This window comes from Mya arenaria, chromosome 11 (assembly GCF_026914265.1).
Source record: "Mya arenaria isolate MELC-2E11 chromosome 11, ASM2691426v1".
NCBI classification, from domain to species: Eukaryota; Metazoa; Mollusca; class Bivalvia; order Myida; family Myidae; genus Mya; species Mya arenaria.
This window is the reverse complement of record NC_069132.1, coordinates 29,842,506-29,864,677: the sequence shown is the minus strand read 5'-3', so window position 1 is coordinate 29,864,677 and position 22,172 is coordinate 29,842,506. Positions and strand designations below refer to the sequence as shown.

The 22,172-nt window shown below is 35.2% G+C and overlaps 1 protein-coding gene across 5 annotated transcripts in view; it reads left to right on the top strand.

Annotated features, from left to right (window-relative positions):
• LOC128209806 (protein trachealess-like) overlaps nt 1-21,353 on the top strand; it is a 75,247-nt gene extending 53,894 nt beyond the window's left edge. For 4 of the 5 annotated variants that reach the window (XM_052914023.1, XM_052914025.1, XM_052914026.1 and 1 more), the window contains 11 exons: nt 2-240; nt 5,994-6,064; nt 9,515-9,604; nt 10,987-11,074; nt 12,891-12,980; nt 13,444-13,553; nt 14,216-14,409; nt 14,998-15,104; nt 16,695-16,842; nt 17,191-17,276; nt 17,936-21,353. In XM_052914023.1, coding sequence (XP_052769983.1) covers nt 2-240; nt 5,994-6,064; nt 9,515-9,604; nt 10,987-11,074; nt 12,891-12,980; nt 13,444-13,553; nt 14,216-14,409; nt 14,998-15,104; nt 16,695-16,842; nt 17,191-17,276; nt 17,936-19,146 — 2,434 coding nt within the window. In that variant the 3' untranslated portion in view covers nt 19,147-21,353. The remainder of the gene's footprint in view (nt 1; nt 241-5,993; nt 6,065-9,514; nt 9,605-10,986; nt 11,075-12,890; nt 12,981-13,443; nt 13,554-14,215; nt 14,410-14,997; nt 15,105-16,694; nt 16,843-17,190; nt 17,277-17,935) is intronic. The other variant, XM_052914024.1, reaches the window with a different exon arrangement.
• Nucleotides 21,354-22,172: the final 819 nt, after the last annotated feature.

Here is a 22,172-nt window from a genome sequence, read left to right as displayed (position 1 = left end):
GTGTTCTAGAAATTCGGAAGGAGAAGTCCCGTGACGCCGCTCGCTCCAGGAGAGGCAAAGAAAACTACGAATTTTACGAGCTGGCGAAACTACTTCCGCTTCCGGCTGCTATCACAAGTCAGCTAGACAAGGCGTCCATCATCCGACTGTCAATCAGTTACCTGAAGCTCCGGGACTTCTGCGGGCATGGCGATCCACCCTGGAACAGGGAAGTGCAAAGCCATGCCAAATTACATAAAGGTATTTGATATTTGCGCATCCAAGCCTCTGAAGTTTCATTTATGTCACAAGGGCGTTAGACTGGTTGGATTGTAAAGATCTTGCATTTATATCGAATGCCAGACGATTTATTAAAAAACCCACATGTATTATTAGTCAAAGCGAAACAAGACAACGGTATGTTTTGCAATATGCGCTAAATCGTGTACAAGTGTGTTATTTGTCTTCGGTCGTTTTGAAACCAAATTTATTGGAACAAACTCGAGCAAAATGATTTTATCATCAAAAACATAGTGTTAAGGCCATCATACACTTCATAAATTGTTTAAGACTCTTTTTTTTTAAATATGAACTTTTGAGAGTGGAGCAAATGTTTCGAAGGAAATTTTGTCTTTTAATTATTCCAAGAACATTTGCATCGCTTGACTCACAGCCAATGTTTTCACGGTCATTCTGATTTTGAAAAGGTGCATTGAAACGGTAGTTTCCTTTTTTGTTCCGGTAAATCTGCTCTTGAGGGCAAATTTACTGTTGCATTTATAATGTCCCAAAATACCTGCGTATGAAAACAAAAGTATGCATACAAAAGTGGTGTTGTTTATTTACAAAATTGTGACCGAATCTTCCGTCGTAGATTTTATCCCGACTACCTCCCCACAAATGCATGAAACAAAATGATAACAAAATACATAAGGTTGTACCATAAAATTAGATGAAAGTAGTGAGCATGTTTTCACTTCCTTTTTTGTGTTCGGGGGAGAGCCATACTTTGGGAGTTTTCAAACCCAAAAACAAGAAGTTGAGGTTATATTATATTATCTAGAACCTTCACTGATAAATGACTGACAGTTATATTTAAACATCATGCGATATTGCTGATCGGAAAAAAAGATACATTCGCAAAACCATTCCGGTCAATATAGAACGGGTTGAAAAGCAGAAGAACTTTTTACGCATAACCATTCAGGTCAATCCAGAATGGGTTAAAAGCGGAACAAAATATATTCGCAAAACCATTCCGGTCAATCTAGATCGGGTTGAAAAGCGGAAGAAATTTATACGCATAACCATTCTGGTAATTCCAGAATGGGTTAAAAAGCGGAATAAAATGTATTCGCAAAACCATTCCGGTCAATCTAGAACGGGTTGAAAAACGGAAGAAATTTATACGCATAACCATTCTGGTAATTCCAGAATGGGTTAAAAAGCGGAATTAAATGTATTCGCAAAACCGTTCCGGTCAATCTAGAACGGGTAAAAAGCGGAAACGGATATATTCGCACGACCATACCGGTCAGTCTAGAAAGAGATGGAAAAGCGGGAAAAGATATATTCGCATAACGATACCGGTCCGTCAAGAAAAAGATAGAAAAGCGGAAAAGATATATTCGCAATATCATTCTGGTCAATCTACAGCACGGGTTGAAAATAACGGCCTTGCGGAATGTTTTGAAAGTCGTACTTTAAGGTGAGCTTTCAGACGGTTCTCGCTATCATTGGGAATCGTGATAAGAGTTGTTTTGTTCGTATACACCTTCACGAATCTGCGCCGACTTCAAGTGACCCACATCTGGACTGGCATAAACTTGGCATTACTTCACTTATTTGTCTGTCTGGCTTCGTCTTTTTAACAATTATCAAATTGTTCTCAATCGGGCGTGATAAGATTGCCTGATTTTTGAGACTTTATTTTATGTGTGGCTTAATGCCTTGAAGTATTAGTTTCAAACCAGAATTCCTTTAGTGCCTGTTGTTAGGGTTAAAAGGGTATTACGTTACGTAAAGCAGCAAGGTGTGCAACAAAAACTGCGCTCTTAAATCAATTAGCTGATTTGCTTTATGGCATGCGGGGTCCTGTGTATAAAATTTAGCAAATTTTGGCAGAAATCTATGCACCTCTTATCGCTGCATCGGCGTAATATAGTCCACCCCTTAAGATTACAAAAAGGTCTGTACAGCATAAAAGTTTTAATATAAAAAAAAATATTTGTGTATCTTTTTCAATGTTAATGAAAAATGAACACATTATGTTAATACTTTTAAAATGCTATTGATATAACTTATTTGGCCTCATTTCTAATTGATTGTTATCATAAATAGATCTAATCTCGTGTATCATGCGTTCCATTGGTTTCAAACGATTTTTACACGCCCATTTGAGTTGTTATTATATTCAGGGTTCACTAAAAGAATCAAGTGTTCAATAAAAAAATATATTCAGTAAAATGTTGTCGAATTGAACGTTGGAGAGCGTTTCAATAAATATCTTAGTCGATTTTAGTCGTAAATAGAAACTAAGTGTCATAGTTTTGGAACTTTGCTACATATTTGTGTGGGAATTTAATTTGAGCTGATTTTTTTCCCAATGAATTACCATAGTTTTTACGTTTATACCGATTTAAGATAATTGAAGTGACGACTAAAATCCAACGTCGTACACGAGTATACGCTAGGCAGGCTGCCAGTGCATCAATGTTCAGTCGAACCCCGTTCGCTCGAACTCCAAGGGACCGACAAAAATACCTCGATCATCGGAATTTTGAGCCAAGCGGGTATGCTTACCTTATAAAGAATTCGGTCCTTTACATCTAGTTCGAGCTAACGATGGATTCGAGCCAAGTGAGTTCGAGGTAACGATGGATTCGAGCCAAGTGAGTTCGAGGTAACGATGTATTCGAGCCAAGTGAGTTCGAGCAAACGGGGTTCGACTTTATTGCAAAGAAAATTTACATTAAGGTATCGGCTGAACAATCATGTTGTTGACCTTGAAGGCCTACAAGCGACCCCATATATGCTAGTATGGTATCATTTCAGAGAGTTTATGGGTAGGGAAGGAACATGTAAAACTCATACCAACAATAATACTACGAACAAAACATAGTCGGAAGTTTATTTCGATTTATGCAACAAAGCAATATATACAGGGTAAACAAAGTTTCATGCATAGGGTTATCGTAACGAGGTTTTGTTCATGTCTAATGAAATCGATCGTAAACTGCATGACCTTTTCAACCATCTTTGAAGGCCAAAGATTATTTTCTTTTTTCTCCACGTAAAAATTCTTAGCATAGGATAACACATTAAAGATGCACTCTCACAGATATACCATTTTAACAATTTTTTTATTTATTGTCTTGGAAAGTACAAATTTTGCTTAAATATCTGCAAACCAATGATAAAAGATTGCTGACAAAAAATCCTATCGTAGATTTTCATATTTTAGTCGAAAATTAATGTTTTTTATAGAAAAATGCATAAAACATCAAGTTTTGAACTTACGTATAAAAATCTGCGATCTGATTTTTTTTCAGCTGTCTTATATAACTGGTTGCCATGGATTTTCGCAAAAAATTGCTTGTTCCAAATAAAAAAAAAAAGTTGATAAAACGTTTAATCTGTGAAAGTGCAGCTTTAATAACAATACATGTATGGTTATGAAATTTGAGAATGTTTATGGAGAACAATCTAATAAAAAAGGCTATATATAAAGTTAATAAGATATATAATGGATATTCGGTTGATTAAAAACTAAAACTATGTCATTAATTAAAGAGGCTTCTTCTACCTTTAATCTGTTACATGAATTTACAACAGTTGGTTTGTTAATTCTACTGATTTAAAAATATAAGGTCTTAGATTCATTTTTTCAATAAACATTAATTGGCGATCATTGAAACAACTGCTACTCGTAACAAAATGTAATTCATCCTTAATTTTCTGTGCATAATAATTATAATAATAATAATAATAATAATAATAATAATAATAATAATAATAATAATTATAATAATAATAATAATAATAATAAATAAAAAAATAATAATGATAACAATTCATCTCATTCTAATAAATCTATTGGGTCTGGTTAAAGTGTGTGGAGTCCAAAGGAATCCACGCGTACTTTGGCCAGCTCAATTGCGTTCATATCACCGATAATGACATCAATCCCGCAATTCATAACTTATATTTGCACCAATAGTTCATTATTTCATTCAAGAATGGTTAAAAATACTTCATTTAATTTAAGAAAACCTTTAAGTAATCCTTTCTTACCCATTCTGTAAATAGAACGACCCGACTGTAATCGAAAAACATTTATCAAATGAAGTCACAATAACGCGGGAAAAGATCAACCACTTAAAATCACCTTTAAGCGTTAAATTGAAACACTTATGGTGCAATACATTTAACATATCGTAAATTACCTTTTTCTAAAATGTTGATTTATATTGTACGAGACCTGCTGACACAAAACAAACAATAACAAGATCAACCTATACGGAGGGAGAGGTCGTGGGTGCAATCCCTGGCCGCGTCATATTAAAAGACGTTAAAAGTTGGTTCAAGTAGCTCCCTTGCAGGACGCTCGGCATTTAAAGGATACTGCTTGGAAAAGTGGTGTACTCAGTGCTGGTTTAACCCAGAAAAGTTGTACCCCGTGTATCGGCACTTCACACCGAGCACGTAAAAGAACCAAAGAGGCCTCTTCGAAAAAGAGCTAGGGTATTGAACCCGGACTTCCTTGTATCCGACCACTGTCTCTTCAGCGTGCTGTCCCTTCAGCAAAAACGAAGGACCCCGTTGGAAATAAGTGCTCGCACTTTCACGGGTTATCCTTGACCGCAAGGTTTAAAGCAATACATACATATATACCACAATTTTCATGTATATTGTTATGCGATGAATTGCGATCCGGACATATCCGAAGATATTGCGTTCATCGGATGATAACCGCAATTGCCGAAAGGCAGTTCATTTAAGGAATTGAAGTTAAGGTGTAAATACGAATAATTAAATCGGCAAAGTATGTCATTAAAGCTTTCTGTGCCGACATTTTCCGAGATTTATTGAGTTTAAATGGTTGAAATGTTATTGAGGTTATTTGTTACAATTCGGTCGCTATTAGTGTCCTATAAATCCTCTCGTTTTTATGAACAAGCATTTTAATGCACGCTTTTATGTTACACAAAACGGATCTATTTCATTTTGGTGTAACCACATTATTTTGAGCCTTTGAGAAAGCACATATACTGTATAACGTATGTGATCTTACCAGACATTTGAGAGTTTATAACTGCTTCTATTACTATTATACAATAGATACGTTTTCCTTAATTAGGTAGCCGCACTTAAGAACACGATAGACAACCAATTTATCAATCTTGCAAGGCCACAAAAAGTACAAACCGTTGAATATATTATTAATAGTAAACGTAGATTCGCTAAGTTCTTTTGAACTTGAAGGATTGCAAATTGGTTAATATCAATTTTGGTCGAACTAAAGAATAAATACACTAAGTGCTATAACTTATCTGTACTGTTTTAAGGTCATGTACTAAACATGGTAATTTCCATTCAAATGATGCCAAAATGATATGGAGTCGGGCATCAACACTAGCGGGTCTGGGGGGGGGGGGTCTTATGTCATCCGATTTTAATTTTCATTTTGATATACAAGAAAAAAGTAATAAAATATGCCCCAAATGCACTATTACGGCCTGTATTATTGTTGAAATTCTTTTGGGGGAGTACGCCCAAACCCCTCTGCAAACACTTTAAACCAAATAAATTTCTGTTCGGATGGAGGGACGCAAGTAAAATGGTTATGTCCCCTATAACTTTGAATCCTGGATCCGCCCCTGATAAATACATGTATTTGACATTACTTATAATGCCTTCTAAAGTTATGACAAACTGATTTATACATCGGATACCTTTAGTAGTTTTTTTTTAATTCAAATATAATGTTCATATTTTTTGTAATTACATTTTAGGTCAACGGCGCGGTCAGACATCGATAACAGCGGACCTCTTTGAACTGCATCAAGGGGCTCATATACTGCAGGTACAGTATTATGTTAACTATGGTGTAACATACGGATCACTTGTTCATTTTTGCCTGCATGTGACCTCTCAGTTCGTCACATGAAACTTTGTCCATAGCTTTACCAATCCCCTACGCAGTGATCTCCCCTGACAAGCAACATAAACATTAGCCACCATGAGCGAGTCTAGCTGGATTTCAGCTATATAAACTACTTTTTTAAATGTATTTTCTTCTCTCTTTTTTAACTTTTATTTTATTTATATTATTTTAAGGTGCATTGAGGTTAAAATACAAAAAAAAATACTTTTTTACGGATAAAATATTATTGCGTCACATGAGTACATCTATTGTCACGTGGTTTGCTTGGTGGCAGTGATTACTACTGTAAGGGAAGTAACTCTGCGCAGAGTTTGTATCTTTACCTACATCCGTCTTTGTAGCACGTGAATGGACTTCTAGTTTCATCATTCATACACAGGAGCAATTACAATCATAAGATTGTTGGTCGGGTTTTTGATGGAGATTGGTTTTTACTTTGACCAAAATAAAATAACTTTTTTAAACGGTGAATAGCCAGTAATGAAATGAATTCCAAAATAAAAGTACCAATGTCTAAATCAACGACTTAATCAATTATTAACTTTAACATACACAGACCATGGATCATAAACGAACAGAACGGACCATATTTTAGCTTTAACGTATACAGTGTATCGTTGTTACAATAAAATGAACACATGGCATGGCGATATCAAGTAAATACCAGAGTGCAATATTCATTTCGAAAATAGAAAAGTTGAACAAATGTTAAAATAAATAAAGATAAGCATAACTACTGGCAAAAACGTTCGTGTATATATCATCATATCTTTAATTACGCACAATTAACGTTTTTTGTTCATTTTATATTAACCATAAAATTCAATCATTCTCTGTCACCATTTCCCAACAATAATAATCATAATATATATACTGTGCATAATAGTTTATCTCCAAGCATTGCCGCTTATGATGCGCGCATTCAGGAGTGAAACGTTTTCTATTTAACTATAAACTATTGTTCAAACTTACTCATACAAATTGCTAATTTTTTTAATGAGGACACCAATCAGTCATGATTATAAAGGCATTCGCACTCACACTTATCAAGGGTTACGAGGTGTTTTTTTATTACCAACTCAAGATGCACTCTTACTTCTACATTAGATTTTCCACAATTAATACTGTTGTTTTATTATTCCAAAAAGGATGAATACGTGTCGAAAAAAATGGTTCTTATGAAGGATATCTATTTTAATTTGAACGAAATGTGCATAAAACGCAGTATTTCTACCATTTGAGATCAAAATAGATCACAGTAAATCTTTTAGCATTCACCAATCATTTGATATTTTTTGCGTTTTCAGCTATTAAATTCACAGTTACAATCTTGTTATCAGTAAATAATATTTTCCATAAAAGCATTATTAAGTAAGTAGTTAAAGGTTTATCAGTCAAAATATATACGGAGTGTATACATGTGTATGCATTGATATTATTATTATTTGAATAGCTATAATTATATTTGTTCTTGAATTTATGCTCTTCTCATACAACATTAATGTCAATGCTGTTTTGTAATATATGCATTTTCTACGAACATGTTAATGTTTATGTCTTGTCTTATAAAAGTTCTGTTCAGTTCTGTTTTGATATTGAATAAGGGTGTCACTTTAACTGTAGTCTCGAATAAACAAGACGTAAATCGTGTCCTAATAGCACAGTTTATATCGCTTCATCAGAACTCTTGGTGGTAAATGTTTATTTGTATGTAAGCGAGCAAGAACATCTAAGACGTGTCTCACATGACAAAATCCCGCCAAATCTCGGGAGATTTAAACTGGACGGTGATATTGAATCAGTAGTGCATTAATAACATTTTCCTGGAAGTGTGAATGGCAGAGGCATTAAATTGATGATCGATTGCGCGCTTAGAGACCCAACTAAATGCGGACAATAATCAAATTCGAACCGTCTCTTTATTACATGTGGCAACATAATGAATTGTTTTGGCTACGACGGCTTGAGGAGGAGACACTAAAATACCAGAAGAGATTTCGTCATAGTCCCCAATCATCCCAAGAAAATTGACTTTTATTCACTTCACCCGCTTCAAACACTTGGTTCAAGTCGATTAGTCCTTTTCTATATGCATCGAATTTTTCGCTACGTCTGGCGGATGTATTTGTTCATTGTCTTCATTAACATTGAACTAAATGAGTTCTGCCAGTAATATATCTTATTATAATGATTGATAGTTCTAAATAATTAGTGGTTGTTGCTGCGAAATATCTCAATATATTTGGACGTCACAGGTTTTTTTTTGTATTTGACCAATTTTTTGTCTACTGAAGGGCACCTTCGTGCTCTTAATACCTACCATCCCTTTTGTGATTACCACCTCTATTGTATCGCGACAAGTAAACTTTCGAGAAGTATTTCAATTTCCCATTTTCTTCGAACGCTTGATCGACACGTAACACGGCGCACGTGATTTTCATGGCGACACGTGAAAGGAGAGAACGTGTCGTCTGTAGGGCGACTAGCGCCAAGGAAGAAAGCTAATTGTCTCAGCATTGTTGTAGCTCCCCCTGAATCGTAATCAACTGCTAAGACCCTCCCGTTTATATTGAATTACATTTTCCTGACTTCTTAGCCTTTTGTGAGCGTCGAAAGCCAAACAAAACAAAATTAAATTGTTCCTCATTTAGACCGTAAAAATACCTTATATTTATTAAGAAAGCGATATTGGACTGACTTTATTTCACACGGCATTTGTCAATGAATGAAGTAGTAATTTTCTGTATGGACGCACGTACCTTTAATTGATATAGAAATAAGGAAACTTCTTACTATATAGATTGGCAATACTCATATTTGCAATAATATAAGGTTCCCAATTTCTCATTTTATACAGGGAATGCCGTATGTTTCACTAAAGTCTCGGAGACATGGAGATAATAGGCATCCATCACCGTACCCCACCCACCCGTTGCTCAATAAACTTATACTTGAAAAGAAGGCAGAACCGTATTGACTTAAGCTCATTAGTATATGCTAAACTTTTAATTATCCAAAAACGATATAGAAATAAAGTGGTTCATTGTCCTCTTCTCAATAAATTCATTATGAAATTTAAAATCATCTAAGAATATTTTGTTGATTTTTTTTATATGTAGCTCATACATATGCAATGTTTTACGGTGATACAGTTGTATGGCATGATATTCTTGTTTATTATTTGTCACTTAAATAATTAGATTGTGATTTTAGAAAATAAAAGGATCGCAATATTAATCGATTCCTAAAAGAACAAACTCCCACACTTTTCAACTAATAAAACAAAATAAATAAGCACAAACCTGCCCTTAAGTTGAAGATCTTGGTCGTGGGTATGAAATTATTTTATATTTGCTTTTTGCTTTCCAGTCCTTGGACGGATTTGCCTTCACATTGAGCAATGATGGCCGTTTCCTGTATATATCCGAGACAGTGTCTGTCTACCTAGGGCTTTCACAGGTGCGTATACTTACAAAGGAATGAATGTAGTTGCTTCTTTATTTTTCTGATACCAACTGTTTATCCTTCATCGTGTCTCTGCTTTATAAGCAAATGTTAGGACCAGTGAGATGATGAGGACCCCTTGGCTGACCATTACAATGTTTTTATCCTCTATGGTGTCTCTATGCTTTATAAGCAAATGTTAGGACCAGTGAGATGATGAGGACCTCTTGGCTGACCGTTACAATGTGTTTATCCTTTATCGTGTCTTTTTTCTTTATTAACACATGTTAGGTCAAGTGTGAGAGTGATCATGTATACATATGCATATGTTTTGTTATTTGATGGCATTGTGCGTCGAATGTCTGTTAGCTGTTGAACCAGCGAACTAGTTGGCTATTCGCTTTGTTTGTATTATTGATCTAAAGCAGTGTAAAAAGATTTTCTTGAAAAGCAATGCGTCAACTTGTATGTCTGAAATGCTTTGAAAAGGAGTTAGAAATTTTTCGATTTTTCAATATTATTAGGAAATGGATGCCCATTGCTTTGTTTAAATTGACCGTATTATTATTGCCGATTATTTATAAAATGAATGATAATTTACCGAATCATTCTCTCACATTGTCTGTTTCCCTAACCTGATTACATGTTGTTTACTGTATACAATCAGGAAATTGTTTCTTTTATTAAGCAAATAAGTTAAAAACTATATGTAAACTGAATTATGAACAACATCTTTTGAGGGAATAGTCTCTTAATGGTGTAAATCTAGGGTGTTGCATTATGGCAACTTTCAGTAAATCAGTTTTGTTGGCAAATGAGCTCCGTCTAAATTCCTTTGCCTTGGCCCCATATGGTGTAACAATTACTCGGTGTCATCCGCAGCTCATTTAGAGAATGGGTTATGCAGATTTTTCTGCTTGGGGTGATAGCATTCTCAATAGGGGTCATTTGTTATTGAATGTTAGTTTTGTGGAGTACTTTAAACGTTCGATGACTCCAAATGTATAGGAAAAAGTTATTTGCATGTGGACAAAATTAAAAAAAAAACATCCTCAAACACAGCATAACCTAATTTGTACGAACAATTCTGCCAAAATAGCACTTGGTTTAAAACATCTGGATGTTTTTTAACTTTTGAATGTTGACCAATACGTTTCTCTTTGTCTGAAGTCAAAATGCGCGTTTCACGTCAAGACTCTTTAAAATGAAATGATAACAATTTGTATTTTAGTTATACAATCACATATTGCAAATAGAGACATTTCATCGGGTCACTCTTGTATATTGGTGTGTCGAGGATGTAGGTACTCATACACTGTTTATTGTCAGGTGAAAATCAAGGGCACCAACCTCCTGACTTTGTAATGTAACCATATATATATTTTTTATATTGTCAGGTGGAAATGGCGGGCAGCAGCATATTCGACTATGTTCACACACAAGACCACCAGGAAATGGCGGACGAACTGGGCATCTCATTGTCGAGTATATGACCTTCTCTTACCTTGCAAATCTATGTTTAAATTTATATTTGAACATCACCCCGAATAATTCTGAACCATTATTTTGTTACCAGCACAAATTGTATGTATCGACCCTGATGTGATTGGAACATAATGTCCAGTTTTGTTGTACATGTTGCTTCTCTTAATTTATTTTTTATTTCAAACCTGAAGATATCCGATGAATAATTTTGTAATATGTTGATGCTTAATAGACCAGCGTATCATTTTTTATAATGAGGAGACGGGACACTGGCCACATATAACTTTGGCTACCTTAAAAAAGTGTTTAATGTGTAGAGGAACAATTTATAAATATTTTAATGATAAAAGTATTGCAAACATGCTGTTTTAAGTTTGGGACGTTTTTGCAATCATCTTAGATTGATCTTAATTTATGAATCAAAATCTGAGATATTTCATTGGCCAATAAATCCTATAGACTCAAATCAATCATTTAAAACAGCCAAATTACACTTTTATCTATAAGTTAAATCTAAGGCATTAATTGAATACGGCCCTAGGCATCCACATTAAACATTACGGCCATAACTTCACTGAATTATTTCAATAATTTGCTTCCAGTTGTTAGTAATACTTCGACCGGATTTTTTAACCGAGTATTATAATATTGGCCTTTACCATGAGTAATATTCAATATGGTTTGATGTTCGTCAATCATTCATACAATGTTCTTGCAAGCTTGTTTAACTGGAAGTTACAGCATTATAAATCATGTATGGAAAACAAATGGATTTCAAATTTGCCGTTATGCTTAGACGCCAAGTCTGGCTATCTGTAATAAAAATGATTTGTATTTATTATAATTTATGAAATAAATTTGTATGACACCGGTGTTAACTGTCCGATATATAATGTTTAATGTTATTTATTGGCTGGCCTTGAGGAAAAGAAAAAAAATCGCTGTACTTGAACAAATGTTACGCTAATGTTAAACAAATCGACAATTCAATAGTTCTTTTGAAGTTTAAAGGACCATTCTTAATTGATACAAACATTTTTTTTTAATCACTTATAAAAAAAGGTGGATTCCGAAATTTCTTTCCTAGGTTATTTCGAATATTATTCTTATAAAATTACTATTCGTTGTTGGCCAAAGTCATTTTTATAAAGCATTGTTTAATTAGATAAGATAAGATAAGATAAGATAAGATAAAGAATGAGCTGATTTTCACATTCACATTTTTTGTATTTCCATTCATTAAGTATGTTAATATATATGGCATGCAAATCACAATATATAAGTACTGTAGAAAATAAAACAAATCCTAGGTTGATGAAGGTTGTTATACAATAAAGCTTACGCAACGATTAACTTCATCAACATTATATCCAAATGGTTTTAAGAAAACAACCCCTCGTCAACTGCACCTAAGTCTAGAAAAAGTACATTTAACTTCGTTTGATCACAATTTATTTATATGTGGACATTTGTACTTTATGGCTACGTTCGCATTGCGTGGAGTTCACCAACATGATGGAAATAAAAGATATGCGTCAACATTTTCTGTTTGAAGTTAACGTTTATTGTATTGCAACGTGTTTTTATTTACACAGGCTGTCATATTATATCAATTGATTTAAAGTTCTAATAAAACAGTATTTGTATACCATTTAAAAGTGCGCGCAATTAAATAGTTGATAAACTTTGTGAATATGAAACTGAAATATCTGAGTCATCTTAAAAAAAACGTTATCGAAAAATAGGCATTTGTTAAGATAAGTTCGTAATAACATCCTATAACTTCATGTAAACAATGCATCTTTGTTTGTTCCAGGTATTTCAAGCACACTTTCATCGCCCACATCTCCACTCGTGGAAAGTCCAAAAAGTGCAAGGGCAGTAACTCCTCCCATGAACGATAGAGGTAACTTTAATAGCAATGTTCAAACGCGCTTGTTTTGTTTAATATTACGTTCGAATTCAGAATCGTTGGACCGGTTTTTTCAGAATGTTGTTAAGTTAACAACGATGACATTAACATCGTTGTTAACTTAAAAATATTTTCTACTCTAGTAAGTTATTGAATACACGTGTGATCTGCAATATCTCTCACAAGATTTGAGACAGCTATTTAAGCTGTATTTGCTTCATTTAAATATATTAGCACATCGTCAAATATTTCAGGTTAAAATTGTACAACAGTGTCATTAATCAAGTTGTTAACCTAAACAAATTTCTGCCAATTATGTTAATTAATATGTATTTCGTACGGGGTGACTTAACTGGCTTACTTTATAACGAATGCTGAAAGTTACTTGATAGGATATTCGCCAGACTGAACACAACAATATAGCAATATCTTATATTAGGATCTGATTCCTTTGAAGTTCCGCTGATGGTTCCCGGTGGTGAGAGAGGCTACAGGCGGACATTTTGTATCCGGATGAAGTCGACACTAACCAAACGAGGCGTACACAGTCGAACATCGGGCTATCGAGTGTGTATTGATTTTTTATCGATTATTTTCATATCTGTTTCCTTAAAAATTAGTATTAAAGCATAACAATATACAGAAGACTCAAAATTGTTGAATATATTTTTATCTGTGTCAGGGTACATTTTAAAACTAAATTGGTTCATTCATACTTGACATTCTGCAACAAATGTTTGAAAAAAACAAAAGTATACATTCGATATGTTCTAGTAGTATATCAGCGGGATATATAGACATATCTATGCAAGCATATACAAGCCCCTATATAGAGATATAGATAGATATATAGATAGACAGACAGACAGACGGACAGACAAACGGACTGAAGGATGGACGCAAAGACAGACTGACATACAGACAGACGTACTGACCGACGTACAGACAGACGTACAGACTGACGTACAGACAGACGTACAGACTGATGTACAGACAGACGTACAGACTGACGTACAGACAGACGTACAGACTAAAATCACTAGTGGAAAAGTTTATTCGATCGAATAATGATTTATACATAACCATGAAAATGACCTTTTTATAACTTAGTTCCATATATATGCCAAATCATCTAAAGACTTGGCGTTATTCTTAACAACTTTCGTATTATTCACATTTGTTTTTTTCCCTGCTATTATATATACTTATTAATTTGTTTTGCTCTTCAGGTTTTGTTAATCTGTGGCAAGTTCCGATCTCAGTTCAGCTTCACCATTGGCCAAAAAAGCCCAGGTCCTCTGCTGGGCTTATCAGGCGTGGCGATTGCCCTCCCACCACCGTCCATTACAGAATTGAGGATTGAGTCAGACACTTTCATCATGAGGTTCACTTCTAAGTTCAAGGTCATCTACTGTGAAAATGTGTAGGTACTTGCTAGGTCGAGTAACGGAATTTATAGCTGTTCGTAGTTAAAGGTTAAAAGCAACACGAGTATGCACCAGTCAATTGTAGCCACGGCCTCTCCAGGTTCGGGGAATAGCGGGGACTTTGACTTTCGGTCCAGCCAATCCCGGGTAAAATCCCCTCCCTGTTGGGACACACTGCTTGTAAATCCTTGCCAAATGCCCCCGCACCCCTGGGATATCATAGGTACGGCCCCTTTCCCGCTTTTTATTTCTTTGCTGTATAGAACAGAAACAAACCTACATGGATAATTAATACGTCTTCTAAAAAAGATTGCCTTTGTCTTCGAATTTCCAAATATACGCTGATATCGGTTTGTGTTTACCTCATTGAATCATCAACATGACGTCATTCCCTAAGGCGAAAAATGACCTGAAAGAATAAGACAACAGCGCTGAACAAATAGCTGTTCTTCATACAGCTGTTGCTCTTCTTTTTCAATTTTAAAATCATTTAATAAACAATTCAATAAATGGCCGCGTTGTGCAATTGCATAGTTCTGATGATGGGTCCAGTGTTGTGTACGGCTCCCTTATCTCTGCTTCAGGATCAGCACGTTAACAGACTGGAAGTCTGATGAGCTGTCGGGAAGGGACGTATACACCTTATGTCATCCAGGGGACATTCAACTGCTCAGGAAGGCTCACGATGACCGTGAGTTGTTTGGACAATTTGTCGACAAAGGGTTTATTTAGAATTGCGAAAATAGGGTTTATTTAGGATGGTTGTTTCCCACGAAAATAGGCTTATTCTCCGAGGACTGTCGTAGAATTGTACGGGTAATTTGTTTATAAACGCTTCATGTAACATTAAACAATTGTTTCTTACGAAAATAGGCTGATTCTCTGATGATTCAGAAATACATGCACTCGCCGAAAGTAGTACGGTTAATTTGTTGATACAGGCTTTCTGACAGGTTAGAACGGTCGTTTTCTTACCAAACTAAGCTGATTCTCTATGCGTTTTTAAAGGCCTGCCTGGGACAGGAACTTTAATTATTATTCAAAAACATGCAATTGAGAATTAAACTGTTTTCAAATCGAAATCAGGTGTACATGTATTTACTAAATACAGACAGACATGATATATATTATTGACAAAGTTGTCATTAAAACATGTATATCCTTTTTACACAAATTATCCTATAGATAGGAAGATTCAATTGCTAGTTGTTTTTTGGATTGCATCTTTTGTATTTTAATGGTATTTTACTGATGCAATCAAACTAAACAAAATCAACCAACATTTCGGTCCGGCGTTTCCTGGCCTGGCCTTACACAAATTGCTGAGTCAGGAGAAAAGGCCAGGCCAGGTCAGGCAAGGTTTTAGAACATGCAGAGGGCATGCACTCACCGAACGTTAGGCGGACAATTTGTTGATACAGGCTTGCTGACAGTTGTATTAAGCCTTTCGTAATATTACGGAAATTGTTTCAGAAAGTTCATTTATGGCTTTTCATAAATAGCCACCGAATATTCATTTTTCAGATCAAACATCAACGGTTGATTCACAATATACGAATAATCTCAAGTAATCATACAATTATCAAAATTCATGTTAGAGTAAATTTGAAGGCATCCTTCTGTTGTTTTGTCCAAAGAAAAAAGTTCTGGCTATATTGACATGTATCAGACGATGGCCCGATTGTTCAGAGCTTGTTTTGGTTAACAACGTGATTAACGTGTTCTCTCGTAAGTTTTAATTGTGAGATATTTAGTTTAAACATATTTATCTTATAACGATTGTGAAGTTATTACAACATTATATTAATCACTCTCGTTGGCACGATTTTACGTGAGAGTGTGGTCTTGTGTTGTGGGGGAAACCGGAGAAAACCCACGTGTCCGGCTTGGTGACCACAAACCAAACTCACATGCGCCCAAGCCAGGAATCGAACCCGGGTCGCCTAGGTGAGAAGCGAGTGCGCTAACCAATGCGCTAACCGGACAACCTATATTTAGATATTTAGAGTGCTCATATTTCTAAATAAATCTGAAACAGTTTTCTCAAATCTGGCTAGAAGTACTGCAGATCACAAATGTATTCATTAAACTTCTAGCGCAGTTAATATTTGAAAATTAACAACGATGACGTTAATAACGTTGTTAACCTGAGCAAAGCTATGGACTTTCTACCCAACTATGTGTGTATTGCATTGTCAAATGGAGAGATTTCAATAAACCAAAAAGGTAAACAAATTGGATGGAAATAGAAGTGTATTTAACTAATTGTTACTTTTTTTAGTGCTGGCAAAAGGGCAGGTGTTGTCACCCTGTGTTCGCCTGCTGAATAAAGGTGGCGGGTACATCTGGGTGCAGATATGCTGTACATCCCTGTTTACCTCCAAGACGACTGACGAACAAACCGTTCTTGCCATTATCCAGACAATGAGGTTTAAATTATTCTCAAAAACTATTTTCGAATTTGTAAAATCTGCTAAAGGTCCTCAAAACAACTGATTTATTTGTGTTTCAGTAATGTTAGATAAATTAAATATATTGTAATCAGTGCTTCAATTATACAGGGTAAATGGATGAAAGACCAATTGTATGGATTGTTGCCATAGCAACCAAAAAAAATCAATAAAAAAAATCAATTTCCGTTTTCTAAATGGTATTTGTTGCCCTTCAGAAATAAACATGAACATATCACACCATTTTATATTTGTATTCAATTTTAAAACTTAGGAATGTCATATTTTGTCACGGTGATACGGATTTTGTTCTGTTCTGGTTTTCAGTAGTATTGAGCACCGAGGTGTCGCCATGGATACTAGTCAGATGCAGAATGTGGCCCAGCCTGTATGCAGTTCTTCAAACCAAGGCGGTACGTGTCCTACACAAATGTCGTATTTTCGACTTGCTTTTCTATGTCTGTTGTTAAGGTTACCAATTTTTTTGGATGATCAAGTGCTTTTATTTATTCAGTGCTTACCATTTTTCCTGCGAAGTATTTATAAAGCATTCGCAAAATATAAGACTGGTGTCAAAAGAGCAGATAAAAAGTTTCACACTTACGATTAAAAATTAATGTTTTATGGCTTAAAACATTACTAACACTTAGAAGAATAAGAAATTTTCGGAAGAATAAGAAATTTTCGGCTGTTTTCCGAAGAACTGTTCTTTGTGAGCTTATTTTTATGACTGAATTAAATGCATTTATGTCAAAATCAGCTGATACAGAGACAAGAAATAGAATAGTTCAAAACTTTCAATCTGTGAGACTGCAGCTTTAAAATAAACATTTTTATCATTTTGTTCAGGCGTTTGATATAGGCATCCTGTGTATGAATTTAACAATCTAATATTCATTCTAAATGCATTCCGTATCATTATGACTTACATCTGTTGCATATATAACTTTTTCCCCATATAACTTTTAAACATAGTTTCATATAACCTTAGCAAATAGCTTAGAGCCATGTGTGCAGCATCATCATTCATAATCAATGTATTGATGTATTAATGTTTTAATTTGTTTCGCAGATTTGGAGGCTATTGCCGACGGGAAGGCGTCTGTGGCAGATTCACCAGACCTGCTATCTAAAGACACTGATGAATCACAAGATGGTTCCAATGAACAACCACCAGAGGGCGCCTCTGCTGAATTTCACACAACAATGGAACAAGGTCTGTTCTTTGAGGACAGTATAGACAAAAAGGTCGAATTGGCTAAACATGACAACCGGCTTTCTCGAAGAAAAGCTGATCGCCCAAGGAAACGACGTCGTGATTCGGACGAGTGTTCACCTGTTGCCGCACACACAGTGGACATAAGTGACAATAGTACCTGTGATCTTATTTGCAGACACAACAGCGTATCTGAGCACGGGTCTAGCCCGTCCCTTCACAGTGAGGAAGACAGCATTCTGAACTTGTCTTCGGCAAATCCAAGTATCCCAAGCAGCCCGCTAGTGGACACCACAAAACTCGCACAGGCTACTCCGGAGGATCTTTCTCTGAGATCAAAGATTGAAAAAATGAATGGTGAATATAGAGAAGCGAAGATTCAAGCCAAAATAACTGATAAAAATATTTCAAGCACTGTTCAAGACCTTGAGAAGGCTATGAGCAGGCATCTTCCATCCAAGGGGAAGTCCAGTTTTGTTGAAACAACGAGCCGCTTGGATCACAATTGGACTGGTCCGTTTTATTCATTTACACCTGGTTTATATAGTGCTCATAACAATAACATATATGCAAGCAGGGAATCAGTCATTCGCACAAGTTTAACCAATAGGGTGTGCTCGTCACTTTTGGATTCAAACCAAATCCAACCATCTTCAGACTTATCTATTCACAAGGACCAGCTTCAAATTAATATTCCACACATTTCAATTCACAATAAACAGAAACAGTATGTCCAGAGCGATATATTATCTCTCGCGGACGAATTGATCATTCCTACCCAACCGTGTGAATCAACCGCGGAGAAGTGTGGACAGGGATGTTTTACGGAGAATGATGATGTTCTTGGACTGAGGACAATCCATAGAAACCCTAAGTTTACATATGCATCTGCCACTGATCCTATCAATGATATAGCAAAACAGCCGTTTCTTTCTGTGCCAAATTATCCATATGTTAATCCTAGTTTATCGCAGTATGCAAATTCATCGTCACAATCAGTGGGTGCCATGTTTGAGACACGAGCAGACGGTAACAGCATGTGGTATGGGGCGTCATATCCAACATAAACTGTTTCTTGATATACAGTCGAACCCCGTTGACTCAAACTTCCAGGGGCCAGCGAAAATACCTCGATTCCGGAAAATTGGAGCCAATAGGAAATGCTTACCTTTAATGTAACGAAATCGGTGCTTTATATCCATTTCGAGCCAAAGAGAAATTCGAGCTAAGCGAGTTCGAGCCAACGGATTTCGACTGTACATTTGCCTAACCATGAAAGGAAAACATATATCACACTGAAAGCTGGAACATATTTTTAACAAATTTCAACATTAACAAATGTTTAGATAAAGTGTAAAGGGGATTTACTAAAAGTAACAAAAACCATCAATTTGCATAATTTTAACACTTTTCACACTTTTAAGCTCGACTGTTTTTTCGGAGAAAAAAACCCCGGACTTTTGTGAAAACTTTTGGTGTCGGCGTCGTCGTCGGCTTCGTGCAAAAAATTAAACCTTAGCTTTCACTAATAAACCGTTAAGATATTCACACACAATAAGGTACACTTTCTCCCGAGACAATACGCACATGCATGGCAAGGCACATATCTCTGACTTAAATACGTGTTGAGTTAATGCCCATTATGTAGATTGAAAACGTCGTCGCAAGTTTTAACTTGGAAATAACTCCAGACCGTTCGAGATAATTACATGAAACTTTGTACACATCTACCCAGTGACATTGCGCACAAGTATGGCAATGCCCCTTCCGTAAGGTTAGTTAAGTCATTTCCAAGTTTTGGCTAAAGAAGTCGCCGTTGGACACAATACTTTCATTATTGTAATGCTTCAATAGATCTCAGGCGATAAGTATTCCAAATACACAACACGAGTAAAATATTATTGCTTTACTTTCGTCGCTTTTTTCAGCTTAATTAATGGAGTTTTCTTATCTAACTATTGACTGCTGAAAGCTGTTGTTTAATATGGTTTTGTTCGGAAGGAGCAATACCTACCAACCAGATGACGCATAACATTGAATCAATTTTGGCATTTTTGCCTTCCATGTAGGTCAGGGCAAGTAGGCATAAACCATCTTAAATTATTTCCTAACTTTAGCCATTTTCCTAAGTTGATTATTATTTATTGCATATCATTTGAGGCAATTACTCAGTAATATCTGGAATACCTTATTTTAATTGATTTTATTGAATAAACATATTTTATTTCTAATCACTTTCATTTTTCTTATAGATTAAATATAAAAAATAGGAGATCGACTTAAGTTGCAAAATGGCTTACAATGTTTTTTTGAATACCGACCCAGGCCCCAATATCGCGAAAATACTTAAGTCAAATCTTAAACTCAATCTCAACACATTTTACAATAAAACATCAAAATTTATTGAAAGAAATATATTATTTTACACATTTTAAAAACCGCATTTTTATCATTGAATATTTAAATCTTTGTTCTAGATTCCAAGGGAAAAATATTCTACAGCCAAAAATGTACATGAGTACAATTGTACAAAATGTACTTGGAGTACAATTCATTGCCTTTTAACATTTACTCAAGTATATGCTTTGCTTTTTAGAATTAGTTTTCTTTGAAATATTGTCAAAATCTTTCAATACCATATTCTATGAGAAAATACGTTCTCAAAAAGTATAAAAACATACCAGATTTTAAATGATACTATATATGATTTTATGTGGTAAATTGAGTTGAGATTGAGACTAAGACTTAACTTGAGTATTTTCGTGATACTGGGGCCAGGTCTTTAAAACAGTAGACTTTCGGCTTGATATATATATTTATGTAGCTAAGAGTTAAATTTTAATTCAGTTTTATCACACAAAACTATGATTGAAACGTGTTCTTGCTGAACACTATAATACAATGTTTTAAATAAAAGGAAAGGTTTATGTGTGTTTAAATTGATTAAGTGTTCGCTAAAACAGAAAGCGTTGTTAAGAAACAATGAAAATTGTTCGATCGGCTTAGATCAATTGCCTACTTCCAAGAATAATTGTAATTACCAGAAACATATGGCCGCTATTAACTCCTGATGTTCAAACTTGATAATGTGGTCGTAATTAACCCTTCGTAAAATATGTGTTCTGTGTGTAACTTTATCCAATATAATTGGGAATATGTACATTTTTATTTTTAGATTATTAAAATATATGTAAACTTGGTCATTGCTCATGTAATGGGTCTGTTGTTTGACGTCCTCCTCTTTCTGTTGTAAAAACATTACAAATGAATAAAGGTTTTTTCAATTACATTGAATTGTGTTTCATTTAAATTTAAATACCAGTTTACCTGAGAAGTTGTTTTATTTCGTTTCTATAAAACAGTCGAACCCCGTTGGCTCGAACTCCCGTGGACCGGCGAAAATACCTTGAGCTTTGGAAAATTCGAGCCAGTTTAACAAAATCGGTCCTGTGCATCTAATTTGAGCCAACGAGGATTTCGAGCCAAGCGAGTTCGAGGCAACGGTGTCCGACTGTCATAAGAAAAGAACAAGCCCCACGGATAATACATCCTCGGCACCCCAGCGTATCATAACCTATATGATATGATGATGATTTTGTTGATGATGATGATGATGATGATGATGATGATGATGATGATGATGATGATGATGATGATGATGATGATGATGACGACGACGACGACGACGACGACGACGAGGAGGAGGAGGAGGAGGAGGAAGAGGAGGAGGAGGAGGTTGTGTTCATATACATGAGGTTAAAAAACCCAGGGATCTCTTACATGCCCAATACCGTTCCAAGGCGGTGCACATTTTGCTCGCTTTTAGCCCACAAAATCCATCGTATTTGTATTATCTAAACATATTAACGCATCAGCAAATTGTAAATCAATTGTTAAACACGTTTTATCATGTTGTTAACTTAATCAATGTTCTGAACAATTGACCTATTGTTTCGTCCGTTATTAAATAAAGGCGTCATTTTCTCTAAAAAACAAGAATACCAGAATACGCTTATTGAATTTTATTTAATGTTGTTAGTTTTAGAAACATTGTACCTTAGTGAGTGCTTTGTTATATCAGTAAAACCGGTAC